Below are 16,014 nucleotides of genomic sequence, written 5' to 3' on the forward strand. Positions count from 1 at the left end.
AAATTATTTTGCCAAAAAAATTCTTTGAGGTTTTAGAAACCAATTTCCACATGTCAGATTCCTCCCTCAGGTCTGGCTTTCTCATCCTTGTTTGGCCTCAGTGTGTTGGATTTCAGACATGGCTTGATTTCTTTCTGTCCCAGTTCTCTAGGTCAACGCAAATTCTCAAGGTGATCAGATATTTCCTGAAGTGTTCCCTGTGTAGGATCCATGTAGGACAGAGGTGGGAGAAGAGGAATAAAGGTTGCCCGGGAAGCCAAAGGAAAGATTTTGAAGGTATGACAATAGAGGATCGTATAGCAACATGCAGTCAGGCCTGGGCTGTGGTGGGAGGCATAGACGAAACTATATTCTAGATAGGAGCACAAACATGGAGTCTATAGGCCAGGCAAAGTGATGCTAGTGAATCAAGGGGTTGATGTTGGAAGGATAATTGGGAGATGTGGGGACATCTGTAGGTGACAGTTGGCTAGCTACCCAGGTCTAGCTCATTACTGCCATGTGGCAACACAGGACCAGTACCGCCAAGCCTTTCAATTCTTTAAAAGAAGCCAGAACTCCAAATTCTTATATGGATTGTTTGGATTCTTATAAGTTAGCTGTAAACACTACACAGCCAAACAAAACACAACTTGAGGGACAAGTTGTCCCATAAATCTACTAGAAGGAACTCTGTCCAGGATGTAAGCAACATGAGGGCAGGATGTAGAGCTTTGTGCTTGATGAGGGCCCACTCAATGCTTACAGCGTGAGTGAGGACCTTCCCAGGGAAGAGGTTTGACTGTCCAAGGGGGGGCAATGGGAAGAGATGGCTGGCAACATGGAGGTCTCGTAATCAAGGGAGGAAATAATTAGAGAGCGAACTTGAGCCCCAGCCACTTGGATGGAAAGGAAAGGGTGAAATGGCAGTAGACAGACTAAAGAATTTTCAAAAAGCAGAACTCAGCGAAAGACCAGATGTGCAGGACTAGGGCGGTGATGAATCTTCCAGGGGAAGCCTGTGATGAACTTGGCCAGAGGGCTCAGGGACTGGTCATGGGGGAGAGAAGGTAAACACATTTTTCTTCACTAGCTTCAAAGCCCTTCATCTGGCTCCCCTAGATGACCTTATTTTTTTTTCTTCTCTATTCTCCCACAAAGGGGATCAGGGGATAACCAAGGGCCCAGAGGCCCAAGCACCGAGAGAAACAGAGACAAACCTATAGCTAATTAGGTGATAATGCATTCATTCAGGAGAAACTGAGGAGAGCTAACAGGGGCATGGACAGGGCAGGAAATAAGCACTGAATAAGGACAGCATCCACAGGGAAATGGCAAGAACAGCTTGGGCTATGCAGAATCATGACATGTTGGCTGAACGGTGCAGAAGCAATGGCAGGAAGGGGTGAGGGAGACCTAAAACAGTTCTTGAATCATAGATTTTCATAACATAGGATATGCCTTGGGTTCTGGTCCACAATTTTCTTAATAACTTGGAAAGCCAAGATAAAAATACGGCTAAGCAAAAGTATTCAGGACAAGTAAGAAATGGCAGACTCAAGACTACTCAGCTAAGCAAGGTAAGCCTTTTCATGGCATGACTTTTGTTGGTTTCAGTCTGCAAAAGGATTTTTATGATTATCAGATTTGGTCCCAGGCCTTAGAAAATCTCAGTTTTCACCTTAAAAGATAAACTTTATTGGGAGTTTAAGAACAACTATAGCCACTTGTTTACCAAAGAATTATTATAGTAGCTAATGTCTACTACTTAGCCAAGTAATTAGTAAATTAGTGATTGCTACCAAAGGGCTTAGTATAGTTTTGTTAGCAAAATAGCCCTTTTAATGCACTGTCTTATAAATACTAGGGACTTTAATTTTTTTTAATGTTTATTTTTTATTTTACTTTTTGAGAGAGAGAGAGAGAGAGAGAGAGAGTGTGAGCAGGGGAGGGGCAGAGAGAGAGAGGGAAACACAGAATTGGAAGCAGGCTCCAGGCTGTGAGCTGTCAGCACAGAACCCGACGCGGAGCTTGAACTCACAAACCGTGAGACCATGACCTGAGCCAAAGTTGTATGCTTAACCAACTGAGCCACCTAGGTGTCCCTAAATACCAAGGACTTTAAGTGTACTATCTTATAAATATTTACAATGATTCTATTCTAAAGAAGCTGGTGGCATCATCTCCAATTTACCCATTAGGAATAAAAGCAAGATCTAGAGATGTTATGTCACCTGCCCAAGGTAACAAAGTCTCTGAGTGACAGAGCCACGGTCAGAACTGAGGTACTGTGCTAAGCCTCCAGGGCCTTTGTGCTAAGCATGGAATCAGCAAACATTTTCTGCACAGGGGCCAGATGGTAAATATTTTGGGCCTTGTGTGCAATATGGTCCCTGCCACAACTCCCCGACTGTGCCACTGCAATGCAAAAGCAACTATAGACAATACATAAATATTTAGGCATGTCTGTTTTCCAATAAATCTACTTACGGACACTGAATTTGAATTTCACATGATTTTCTAGTGTCATGTAATATTATTCCTCTTTTGACTTTCGCTCCAGTCATTTTAAAAGGAAAAACTATTCTTAGCTTGTGCACCATAAGAAAACAGGGAGTGGGCTGAATTTTTCTCCCCAAGCTATAGTCTAAGCACTAGGCTCTCCTACCCTCCAGCTCAGGTCTAGTTTTCTTAGAGATTTTAGGACAAAACCTGTGAGTGTGCATATGGATGGGGTACAGGACTTGGAGGAAAGACCTGACTCCTCAAGTCAGCCCTCAAAGGACTCCATCTGACCCCAGTTTACAATTTGAAAACAAATATTTCTTCCTTTTAAGTTCCCTTACTTGCTCCCTTCTGTTGAAATAAGCACTGATTCAGATCTAAGGGGAGGTTCTGGGTAGGACAGGAATGTCCCCTCCTGCACAAATGGTTTTCTGCAAACACAAGCCCACCGTGTCCTTCTTACCTGCAGGGTTTGGCTGAAGCGTTTTAACGGTGTGGCCTTCACGGGTGGGATGAGGTTTGCTAGTGATGTGACTCTGGAAAGGGGTTTGACCCGTTTATTACTAGGCTCCTACAGGGTTAAAAAAAAAAAAAAGAAAGAAAATGTCAAGGTTAATTACAGACGACATAACTCCACCACACACTCCTGTCCCAATCCACACTGGCTGCACACAGTCTGTGGAATGTAAACAGTGTCCCATCTCTCTCCAGCTGTGTGGAGGTGACCTGGCTCAGGAGCCAGGAAAGGGGAAATGGCAGGGGGACATCAACAAAAGCGGCCTCTGAGCAGACAGCAAATGGACAGGGTCTGCCCCTTACTCCTCACACCCAATATCTGACAGCTTTTTAATTCAGAAGCTTCCACTCAGAATCATTTCCCCCAATGCTTCCTGTAGAGAAAAGCTGCCTCAAATTTCCCATCTAATGACCTTGTCAGGCAGTTGTGTTTTGATGCTTCTGGTTTCATCTTTTTAAAAACGTTTTTCCTACCTTGCCTGAAGCCGCTCTCCAAATTTCTTTTATGCAATGGCTTTTCTAAAGCACAAGGAATGTTTGATTTTTTAGTTCACTAAATTAAAAAAAATTTTTTTAAGGAATTTCTTCTATTACTAGGCCTTTTAAAAAGCATCTTTGTACCTACAGTATATTTGAAATGCACATATGAATATTTATAAAAACAACCAGCAAAAGAAAATGTACAGAGAGAAAACTGCACCATGGGCATCGGTTTTTATAATTCATATAGTCACAAGTTTTGAAAATCACCTCCACATAAAACATGCAAAATAAAACTTGCAAATCTGCAAAGTTACCCCAAACCAAGCAGATGGGTGAGAGGGAGCCTACCCATTTCAGTGACTTTGCAGATGAGAATTACATAAAAACGACAAGCTGTGAGAAAGAAGGACATGGCAGACAAAACATTTTACAAAGACAAAGAGACCAGTTACCCTTGCCTTCCTAAGCTCCATCTGACCTGCAGTAGATGCCGGACAGCATATGAAGACACCAAATTTTGATGGAAAAAGCCAAACTTGCCAATTGTTGTAGCGAACCTCAACCATTTCCAGAGGGAGCCTCAAGATGCTCATCTTTCTTTCTCAGCCATTGCTTTCAAAGTTTCGAGGGTTAAACCAGAACTTCAGATTCTCCAGGGCATCCCTGCAGGGTGTTTTGAACATAGTAGGTGCTTGGAAAAATCTTGCCTGAATTTGGAATTTTGCCGAGAAACTCTCATGTCATTTTGTGCCTTTGCTGATCTCAGGCATCAGAAGCCCCCTTGGAAATAGACCCAACCTTTTGGGCATTTAGGTAGAAAAGTAATTAAAAGACCAAAGAAAAAAAAAGTGCAAAATAATTCCACGATGCTGCCAGGATTCACTTCATGATTTCTCGAAGCAGTGAAATACTTTTCCAAGACAGAGAATGAATCAGGGCTGCCGGGGACCTCTCCAGCTTTCTGGCATGCTAAGCTGAACAGACAGTAGGAAACTCTCTGAACACTGGGAAGGCTCAGTTCCAAAATGCAAAGGATGAATCTCTCAATATGAGGGACATCACGTTTACTATTGTTTAAGGGCTGAAGAAAAAGATCCAATAGCCCTTCTGCTTCCAGGTGACAGTGTCCTTCAGGATGCTTCCTGTCCAGGGCCTGGCTTCTGAGCATCTGTGCCCAGAGAAGGATTTTTAAAATATTTTTTACGTCACAGCTGCATCATCAGCAAACTAAATCCACACACACACACACACACACACACACACACACCCTCTTGAGCATCCCCTGAATTTCTCTATATAAAACTCTTGCTTCGGGCTGGAAATGCCAGAGTTGTGATATCACCACCTTTGGTGGCACAAACTGCATTGCAGCAAACGAGGAGGTGAGGGATTTCACAGGGCAGCAGGACTTGGTCTCAGATGATCCTGCAGGCACCTCTGAGCCTGGAGACTCATCGCCAGATTTTTAATGGCTAAAGGTGCTGGATCACAGATTCTGTATCATAATGGGAAAGCTGAAGGGCAAACGCCAATTGGGTTCTCCCGCTTTAAAAAGGGGCAGGGAGCATTGCACGCTTGGCGGGATGGGGGAAGGTTCAGTTCTGTTCCCCTTGCTGTATCATCTTTTCTAAGGTTTTGCTGACTTTGCTGTCCATTTCATATGACCCAGTCGATGGGTGTTTCCTAAGCAGTTAGGAGATACATGCACACTGCAAATGCCAGCCACTCTGCAGGCTGTATGCCGCGCTGCTACATGAGATTGTAATTAAAACTCCTTTCCTAAGGCATTAGCCATTTGGAAGTAAATAGCAGGCTGCTCTCTGGCAATCTGACATTCCCGAGTAACGAACAATTGAACCAGAAACTGTTGCTGCCTGATTTAGGGCTGTGATGTAGCAAAGCAGGCAGGTACAATTTTAAAACCAGAACATTTGCAGGTTATTGGATCTATTGAGGAGGCTTTTTGCCTGACCCACATGAGCAAAGTATGAATTATGGTTTCTCCTTGAGGGCTTCAGTGAGAATAGGAGATTAAAAAAATTCTTGGCCTAATTTGATTTTTCTTTTCCATTTACTCAGTATGTCTCCAGCTGCATTTTACTGCTATCTAAAAAGAGCCCTCAGGGAAAATGTTTCCAGATTCTAGGTAAATAGCTCTACTGAAAACCAGCAAATGCAATTCCAAGGATGCTTTCGGGCTTTACAAAGAGATGACAGAATACAACCTGCAGAGACAACTCAGCTGCCAGACCAAGCTGGGCAAGGTCAGTGCTAAGCCCAGAAACAAGATATCTGTTTCAAGTGTGGACACTAACCCCACCATGCAGTTTTAAGACAGAGAAGGAGGGCATCTCACTAAAAAGGTTAAAAAGAAAACAGAAAAAAGAAAAAGGCATTGAGTATTGTGTGTTGGCAGTATTTTCTGAATAAAAAAGTTTGCTTCATTTTTTCTAGGTCTTACAGGGTTTTTTTGTTTGTTTGTTTTTCTTGTCTTATTGCACCAGCTAGGACCACCTGTATATTATTGATTACAAGCTGAGACAGTGGGTACACTAGGGTAATTCTTGATTCTGATGTGGTTATTATGAAGATTTCATCATTATGAATTGTGTTTGCTGACAGTATGAGAGAGATACCCTTTATCAAGGAGAAAGAGTTCCATTCTATGCTAAGTTTGCTGTGAATTTTCATAATGAATGAATATTGACCTTTATCAAATGTTCTCTGTTTATCTTTCCAGAGGACAAGGAAAGGGAAAAAAAGAAGGGAGAGGTGGCAGGAAGGGAAGGAGACAATGAAGAAAGAAGCATGGAGGTCACATATTTTTGTAAATGAATTAGCACAGCAATTTAAAACATCTCTTGTGGAGTCAAAGCATCAGAGACTCTTAAAAACTGAGAACAAACTGAGGGTTGATGGGGGGTGGGAGGGAGGGGAGGGTGGGTGATGGGTATTGAGGAGGGCACCTTTTGGGATGAGCACTGGGTGTTGTATGAAAACCAATTTGACAATAAACTTCATATATTGAAAAAAAATAAAATAAAACATCTCTTGTGCTTGAAATACAAGCAAAGGGGAATAAAGCACTCAATGACATTTCATTTTTAATGTGAGATTTTATTAAATGATTTTCATATTCCTTCCCTAGGGGAGACAGGGAAGTCTCCTCATTCTTATCTCTTCCCTCTCCTCATTCTTATCTCCCAATAGGTAAAAACCAAAGCAGATTATATGCATGTAAGAAAGTGCCTATCATATCAATATGATCCAGCACAACTTTTTATTCCTTCAAAAATTATTCCATTCTAATAGACGTGGCATATAGCAAACCATCACTCATTCTCCCTGTACTTCATTTTTGCAGCTGGGGTAGGGTTGGGGAGCAATAGAAGGGTCTTCCTTATCATGTTTGTAGCTGCCCTGAGACTACCTTCACTTAGCCACAAACTCAGCCCAAGAGGGTGAGAAAGGACTGACCACTCTACTGCAGGACAACACTGCTCTTGCTTGTTCCACACCTGATGAGAATCGACTGTGCTAGCAGATGCTTTCGCCCATAAGTTAATGGGCTCAGAAAAGTCTTTCAAATGTTTGAAAATACCAGGGAAGCCTTAGGCAGGGCTCCATCTGTGTGACAGAAGGTGTGCTGGGAACTGCACACCCAAGGGTCATGTTTAATCCACTCAGTACCCCTCTAGGAGGCTTTCACCATCCTTACGTTAAACAGGAAGTTATAATTTCAGACTGATTGAGAAGTCCTAGCATTATGAAATAATAATAATAACAACAACAACAACAACAGTCTCATATTTATTGCAGGGACTCCCCTTAATGCTTTATAGATATCTACTAGTTTATTCCTCCTAATAGCCCTGAAAGGTAGCTACTATTATGAGGCAAAAGATGAGCAATGTGCTTAAAGTCACTGAAAAAAGGTGGCCAGGATTTAAACCTAGCAGGCTGGCTTCAGAGCCAATGCCTTACAGCTTGGTGTAAGGGGCCAGATGGTAAATATTTTAGGCTTTGTGGGCATCTAGCCTCTGTCATGATTACTCATCTCTGCCATCAGTCTTAAACAGTATGTAAATAAATGAATGTGACTATGTTCCTTTAAACCTTTATTTAGAGATTAAAATTTGAATTCCATATAGTTTTTACATGTCACAAAATATTATTCTTTTGCTTTTTTCAACCATTAAAAATAGAAGCCATTCTTTTCTAAGGAAGACCAGAGGAAGTAGGCTATATTTGGCTTGTGGGCCACAGTTTTCAGACCACTGCTCAACACAGCTGCTGGCTCCTGGGTCAGTGGTCCTTAGCCTCAGCTTTTCTACTGTAACATGCCCAAGGATTCCCAGGTACAGCACCCTCCCAAGGCACACTTAGATAATCATCAAGTTCTGGAGAGGGCACAGGCTTGATTTGCTTATTCTTTCTGGAGCTAGCTAAACAGGGTCCTCCCCTGGTAAGCAGGAGATATATCTGACTTATCTTTTATGTGAGTAAACCCTATCCTACTACATTTTATTGTCTTAACTTTCCAAATAAATCAGCCCAAACATGACACAAACTTTCCCTGACCATTGATGGTTACAAATAAGGGACAAATAAAATAATAGGATGCCTGGGATCTGTTTCACAGTAACACAGGGATAGAGAGGGGGGATGTGTAGGAAACAAAGCTGATCACAGGTTGGTAATTGTCAAAGCTGGGGGCTGCGCACGGGGGACGCAGTATGCAGTCCTGCCTGTGGTACGCAGTAAAAATGCTAGATGATACAAAGGCTTATTTTAATGGACAGAGAACCATTTTGCAAATGTATCAGTGAGCAGACAGATGCCATCAAAGATCTGTACTTCAGACGTTAGTGAGGGCCTAGTGACAAAGGATACTGAAAGAGTCAGATGCTAAGACATTATCTAAAATTGAACATAATTAGAAGAAACTTGGTAAAATGAAAAAAAAATCCCACTACTGAATTTCAGTAATTTTCAACTAACATAGGCCATAATAGGGAAGGGTCCATGTAGCTGGGAAATCAAAGGCTAAGAGAGCTACCTTGAAACATTCAAACTTAAAGATGAGCAAACTGATGGAGAGGCACCGACCCAGCCACCAGACTCCCTGAAGTCTGCTTTATGCTACTGACTGGTGTTTTATTTGCTCTCATTAAAAAAGCTATCAACAGGCTGCCAATCGCCAGACTCCATGACATAAAACATTCTGGTAGAGTTCAAATCAGATGTAGAAACATACAGAGAAAATAGGAGCCATTCAAGGTTGGACTGCCCAGGGAGGGGAGACCTCTGTTCTGTTGGATTTATTTTAATCTGTGAGTATACTTTCCGTTTCCCAATTCTGCCTCCCAATGTATATTTTTCTCTCCATTTCTACAACAACACCATCTTCTACTAAGAAGGCAAAGACCTCCCATCCTTGTTAGATCCTCTCTCCTACTCTGCCTCTCTCCAGCCAAATAAATGTAAACTCATGACTACCTGACTGCTTGACTTTACCACCCCCATCCTTAGGACCAAAGGCTGGCTCATGCTGTCTTATGGTTTATGCCCAAGATTCTCACCCTTCAAAACTTCTAAGCCACCACAAATATTATGGTGTTCTCACTTATTTTGACACCTCCTATTGCCAAGGCCTCCCCACCCTTTCAGGGTTTCTCACTGACTTGCTGGCCAATTCTTTTACTCTTGCCTGTGCCCCCTCCAAGTCCTAGCTTTCCTTCAGGTGGCTCCACTCCTCCCCTTTGGGGGACCAGACAGCCTGCGTTGTACCTTGTCCCTCAAAGACAAGATATTCCTGCAGGTTCTCCTTCTAGATAATGTTTTTCTAACTAAATGATTGAAAATGAATCACATTAAAAAAATCTATCTATCTATCTATCTATCCATCTATCTATGTCTGGCTATCATACATTCTAGCTGCGTGACCTTGAGCAAGTTACCTACCCACAGTTTCTTCAACTGAAGAATAAGGAAAGAATTCTCTTATAATGCAGTAGTGAGAATTGTGGGTAAGAGCTATCATTTAATTCTGTAAGAGCTTATAATCTGTGTCAGGTTTACATGGATTTGCTCATGGCATCTTCAGAACATCCAGTGAGAGAACTAATACCATTATTTTCATTTTATAGATGAGTAAGCTGAGGTTCCATGAGCATAAGTACTTACACAGGTCACCTATCTCAGGTGGCAGAGGCAAGATGTGGATCCTATCTCAGACCACACACCTCAGCTACACTATTCCAAAAAGCTATAATATTCCAATAGCTACACTATTCCAAAAGACAATGATAATGAGTGCAAAGCACAGTGCCTTGTGAAAAGCAAGCTTTCCATGAACACAGCCTAAAATCGAACTCACAAATTGGTATGTTTTTACTAGATTATTTCTCCTCCCCTTCCCCCTTGCCACTAAGAACAGGTGAATTTATCTAATCACCCAGTGTATGCATTCTCTTTTTTAAAGAAACTGATCTTGAAGTAATTTTAGATTTATAGAAGAGTTGCAAGAATAGTGCAGAATGTTCCGTGTACTCTGTACCCCCCTTACCTGAAATTAACATCTTACATAACCATGGCACATATATCAAATCTAAGATATTAACACTGTTACAATAATATTAACCAAACTATTAAAGGATTCACTAGAATTTCATCAGCCTTCCCACTAATGCCATTTTTCTGTTTCAGGATCCAATCCAGAATCTCACATTTATACTTCACTGTCATATATCTACAGTTTCCTCTAATCTGTGACAGTTCCTTGGTCTGTATTTCATGACATTGACACTTTTGAAGAGTACTGGTCGATTATTTTGCTAAATATCTCTCAGTTTAGATCTGTCTGATGTTTTCTCACGATTAAATTAAGATTATGCATTTTTGGCAAGAACACATCAGAAGTGATGTGTCCTTTTTGGTACATCATATCAGGGTAACATTATCTTATTGCTGGTGATGGTAACCTTGACCACTGGGCTAAGGTGGTGTCATGGCTTCAACTGTATACCCCTAAAAAGATATGTGGAGGTTGTACCCCCAAACCTGTGAAGGTGACCTTATTTGGAAATAGGAACTTTGCAGATATAATCAGTTAGGATGACTTCATACTAGATTAGAGTATGTCCTAAATCCAATCACTGGTGTCCTTCTAGAAGGGAAATTTAAAGACATAAAAGGAGAAGGCAATGTAACGATGGAGGCGGCAACTAGAGTGATGTACCTATAAGCCAAAGCACACCAAGGACTGACAGCAAATACCAGAAGCTAGGAAGAGGCAAGAAAGGACTCCCCTGCAGGTTTCAGAGGGAGCATGGCCCTGCCAATACCTTGATTTCAGGCTTCTGGTCTCCAGAACAGTGAGAAATAATTTTGTTGTTCTAAGCCACCCAGCTAGTGGCACTTTGTTGCAGATGCCCTAGGAAACTAATACAGGTGTTGTCTGCGGGATTTCTCCCAGTAAAGTTACTATTCCCGTTGTAATTAATACATACGTTGGAAGAGATACATGGTGACTACACGCATCCTTTTAAATCTAACTTTGTGACTGTTTACCCAGCATTTGCAAAATTGGCCTCACTGAAGTGTACATGTGTCACCCTTGGTGGGGGTGGGGGGGAGATGTTTCCTCGCTCAACAGGGAGAACCAGAAGGCTGATCCAGGCAAAGTACCCAAGAGAGTCAATGTTGGCTGGGGCAGTCAAAGAGAGGGGCAGGTGATCAGCAGGCAGGGCACAGTGGACCACAGGGCCATTCAGGGCGCGGAGGCAGCAACGAGGAGGCCTTCAGAGAGCTGTTTGAGCAGGAGGACCAGGGCTATAGGAACATGAAAGGGAGCTTCTATGGAGTCTGCAACTGACTCTTCATCTTTGTTTTTTTGTTTTTTTTGTTTTTTTGTTTTTTGAAATAGAAAAAGACAATTATGAAATAATGGTTTCAACTCCAAAATTTCCATTAATTTTTTTTTTCTCTGCTCTTTTCCCTGGCACAGAGCTAATTGACCTGGTGTCATCTGTTACCAGAAGTTGAAAGGCAAATAATGAGGCCCAAATTCCAACGGAAACCTGGCTTCATTGATTAGGCCAAATGCATTTCAAAATTATTGGTTTTCTAACCCACAAGGTGAGCAAAAGGTCTTCACACTCAGAACTACAATTTTCCTTTAGAGATTTTTATCAGTGGTTTCAACAAAAGGGCTACAGACTTTGTGGACTTTGACAAACCACCAGGAACAGCGCCCTGAAGGGGTCCTTGATACTTTGTCTCAGCTAATCTCAAAGATGGGGGCCACACCCTTGTGCTTATTCTCTCCTGCAGTCTTGTTGCCCTGCCCTGTGCATCCAAGGGAAATCTGATTTCCTCTTTGATGAAATGGCCCAACTTTCTCCATATCAGATGCTTTAAGAAAAACATCTCAATTTCTTTCAAAAAAAAAAAAAAGTTGTGTGGGTTTTGTTCACTTATTTTTATTTTTGTTTTTGTATTTTTGCTTGCTAAGGAAGAGTCAGGAAAGTCTGGATAAATAAACCAGACCACTCTGAGTTGGTTGGGTCTCATGGCCAAGCTGCAGACAGGGTATTGGATTTGCTATGTTGTGATTCCAACAATTTCTCCAGCCTCCTCTCATGGAAATGCTAACCAGCAGATGACAGAGATGTCACAAGATGGTCTATGCAAATCCACAAATTAAACCATCAGCTCTCAGGGCCATAAAACTGAACACACGAAGCTTGGAGAGATTCTATTTATTCTCTGAACATCAAGTCTTCTCTGCCCACGCCAGTTAGCACCTACAGCATCTGGCCAAAGTCTGCCTGTGAGGTGGTTGCTTTGGGGAAGCCTTGATGAAGGGGGAGGCATCAGGAGGCCATGTGACTAAGCTGAAACAATGCTGGCATGAGCCTCTGAAAGCCTGCTCCATCCCTGCCCCAAACACAGTCTCCCATAAAAAGCAAATAAAAAATGAGCATAGAAAGAAATCACACTTTATGATAACTTCTGTGGTCAGCCCGGCTTCGTTTCCTCCAGGCCTCCCTGCTTCCTTCAAGTCTACAACACATGCTGGCAAAATGCTGTAGTTCCCTAATGTGCGCATAAACTAAAATGACCAAGGGAAGGGGTGGTGTGGGGTGAGGGAGATGGATTTCAGCCAGGAGAAGCAATTAATTTTACTACAAACTCTGAGAGGGCTAATGTTCAGGGCAAACCATTTTGTTTCTGAGGGCAGACCTCAAGCAACTTATTATCTTTACTCTTCTGGTTACCATTGAATCTGTGCCCCTGCATTGGAGAATAACTGGCCCTGCTTGTCTGCCTCGGGGAAATTCATTTTTGCTGAATGACAGTGATGGGATGAAAAAAAGAAATGAATCTTGGGCAATAATTCAGTAAAATATGGGACTCTGAGAGCCGAAGCGGGCGGCAGCCTAAGTTACGAACGTAATCTCTTAGCAGTGCCAGTAAAATAAAACAGAACCACTGTTTCAGACACTGTATTTTTGGCAAACGTTTCACTCCTCAATTACTTTCAAAGATATTCGTTTCAGTCAACATTATAAGGGTAAGTCAACATTTGTCCTGGCAGCAAGCCCAAATTTGTTATTTTATTAGTCTGCTACTGGTTAAATTGGCCCAAGATTAAACACATCTAATAAATAGCCCTAAAATATTGGAGTTTAGTAGAAGACCACATTCAAATTCTCTTACACAGGATGTTACTATTAACCTTGGGCAGAGGAGAAATGCACACCCACACCCCAGTTAAGTTCCTTTTAGCAAACGCCAACCCATCGCCTGAAACTCATTTTGGTCATGCCCAGACATGGCACTATGGACCTTCAGAGAAAGAGGAAGCCAAATATTTAGCTCTCTCTGCGGTCCCTGATTCCACATCTGCCTTCCGAACATCAAGCAAAACTTTTACTTTCTTGAGGCAGACCAGGCCAGATGCTCAAGGCTGAAGCACTTCAAGAGTTTGGCCTCCTGAAAAAGGATAAGGGCTGCCAACAGAGTCACGCCTCTGTGGCCCTTAAGGGAAGGCCAGCTTTGGGCCCAGAAGGTATTTTCTCACGGTTAGATTCAGGTTATACATTTTTGGCAAGAATGCCACAGAAGTGATGTGCCCATCATGCCCGCCCATCCATAGGTCTAGAAAATGGGGTCAAAGCACACATCCCTGGTTGCAGAATGCCAACAAGGCACCTGGAAGTGGCAGTGTTGGCCTAATCACGGCCACAGGGCCCAGAGGAAGGCCTCTGTGATTCTGGGGTTTCACATTCAGTCATTTCCTACTGACTTCTTGGAAACCCTTGGGTGGGATACAAATTCTGCGTTTGTTGATCTCTATGAAAGGGATTCCCTGGCTTCCCCTTGGGCTGAGTTGGAGGGGAGGTGGAAAAGAATGCCACTGGGGATTTCAACCCTGCTTCAGGGTTTGGGAGCTGCTGTGTACAGGCTTCAAGAATACTTCAAGGATATTTGCAGAGGCTTCCCCAGAGTTTAGGAATAAGCTGCAGACTCTGCAGCAAGTCACAAAGTTCTTATCACTCTGGCCCAAAGAATGTGTTGATTCTTTGCAAAGGATCTAAGCATATAATATAAGCCAACCTTTCTGGCCAGATCACAATGTCCTATTACCTCAGATCAACAATGTTACCTCCACGGGCTTAGTCTCCTCCTCTGTGTAGTTGGCGGGAGGGGGGGGGGTTGTGAGTCGGTGAGTCTCCTGCCCCCTCACAGGGTTTTTGGGAAGATGATATGAGATCATGTAGGTAATGTGCTTGGTACAAGCCTGCCCCATAAGTTGCTCCCTGTAAATATCAGATTATTATTGCCCTTACTTCTGATGCCCAAGGGGAGGTGTGGTCCCTTCCCCAGCCTGCTCTCCTGCCTTCATCCATCCCTGCAGCACTAGATTTTACCCTGGGCCTCCCAAGGATGAAGCTGGAACTCCGTGTTACCTGCCACACCACAATCTCACTAATGACATGTTCCTGCCACTACACCTCAGGCTGCTATGAGACCACATATTTTGATTCCACATTCCTGACCTCCCTTTCTTCCTGCAGCTTTATCATCTGTTTAGTCAAGCTCTGGCTGGATAGAGCAAAACTGGGAGTGGTTTGGCAAGATCCAAGGCTATGTAGGATGAGAGGAAAATAGCCATGAAATCCCAAGATAAGAACCTGAGTGAGTTAGGGAAGGGAATCCAAGTGGGTCTTGAGGTCTACACCAAAATCCTCCTTCTTACCCAACATTGCTAAATTACGGGCTAGAAGAGCTGTGCTCCAATCTTGCCAGATCCCACTACTATGTGGGATTAGGTATTGATAGAAACTCTGAGCATTCAACCCATGTCAGGTGAGCAAGGTGGAATTTCTTCCCAAGATAACATGTTACGTTTGGCTTCCAGAAAGAACCATATAGACCCACTGGCATGTCCTCCCATCCACCTCTTTTCCTTTGAAGCTCAGAACTATCTTTACTTCCCAGAAATGGAAAAAGAAGTACAGAAATAAAAAAAAAAAAGGATGCTCAGATCTTAATCTTGATGTCCCAAAGGAAGGACAGATTGTTCCAGCCAAATCTGGGATGATCAAGTACGTCTCAGGCAAGCAAAGCTGACAACCAGGTCTGCCATCTGACTAAAGACTAGGCTGGGACCAGGGATATACCTGCTGGGTAAAACCTACAGGGACATCTGACCAAGGGCACGGGGTATGCAGGATGAGAACACGGACCCCCTCTCTTGGGGCCCAGTCAGCTTCTGTTTTTGACAAGAACAATATCTGAGCAGACGAGACTTGCAGAAATGCGGCCTCCAGAGAGAAACATAGAATACATTTGCCACACTCCCTGGTAACCCCCAGCTGTCCCTCCTAGCACAATTTATCCCTTCAAATCACTGGGTTCACGTTCATCCTCAGCAGCACATGCCTCCTGTTAGAACCAGGGAAGGTTGCACTTGGGGGTTTTAGAACAGTCTACTCTCAACTGAGAACAGAATACACTGAAATCTGATTATTCAAAATGGAAAAAAACTACCAGTGGCACAGCCACAAGGGGCTGACTGAATTGGGAATAAAATAAAAAAAATTTAAGCTTTCCTGTTTTCAGCTTTCAGCGACATCTTACCACCCACTGAGCAATGGTATGTAGAAAAATGAGGTACAGAGCATGCTGTTCAGGAAGCTGTGAGGTAGGTGATCTAAAATGGATTCATATGGCCTTTCTGTTGCCCCCACACACCCCAACTGGGCAGATGAATAGCTTCAAAATGTTATCCCTTGGGAGATGTGTGTTTGTGTGTGTGTGTGGGTGTGTGTGCATGCACACATGCACACGCATGCATGCACATGCACACGTGCACACACACACACAGAACACAAAACTAACTTTATTTGAGACAGTCTTCATTCTGTTGCACATTTTTCTTTTTTTTTTCTTTTTTTTTTAACATTTTATTTAAAAAAAAAAAATTTTTTTTTTAACGTTTATTTTATTTTTGAGACAGAG

At 42.7% G+C, this 16,014-nt stretch overlaps 1 protein-coding gene across 7 annotated transcripts in view; it reads right to left on the reverse strand.

Annotated features, from left to right (window-relative positions):
* ARHGEF3 (Rho guanine nucleotide exchange factor 3) overlaps nt 1–16,014 on the reverse strand; it is a 306,479-nt gene that overhangs the window by 40,259 nt on the left and 250,206 nt on the right. For 6 of the 7 annotated variants that reach the window (XM_049640756.1, XM_049640760.1, XM_049640757.1 and 3 more), the window contains one exon: nt 2,948–3,055. In XM_049640756.1, the coding sequence (XP_049496713.1) occupies nt 2,948–3,055 (108 nt within the window). Of the gene's footprint in view, nt 1–2,947; nt 3,056–3,935; nt 4,669–16,014 lie in introns of those variants that run through there. The other variant, XM_049640762.1, reaches the window with a different exon arrangement.

This window comes from Panthera uncia, chromosome A2, assembly GCF_023721935.1.
Source record: "Panthera uncia isolate 11264 chromosome A2, Puncia_PCG_1.0, whole genome shotgun sequence".
In the NCBI taxonomy this organism is placed as follows: domain Eukaryota; kingdom Metazoa; phylum Chordata; class Mammalia; order Carnivora; family Felidae; genus Panthera; species Panthera uncia.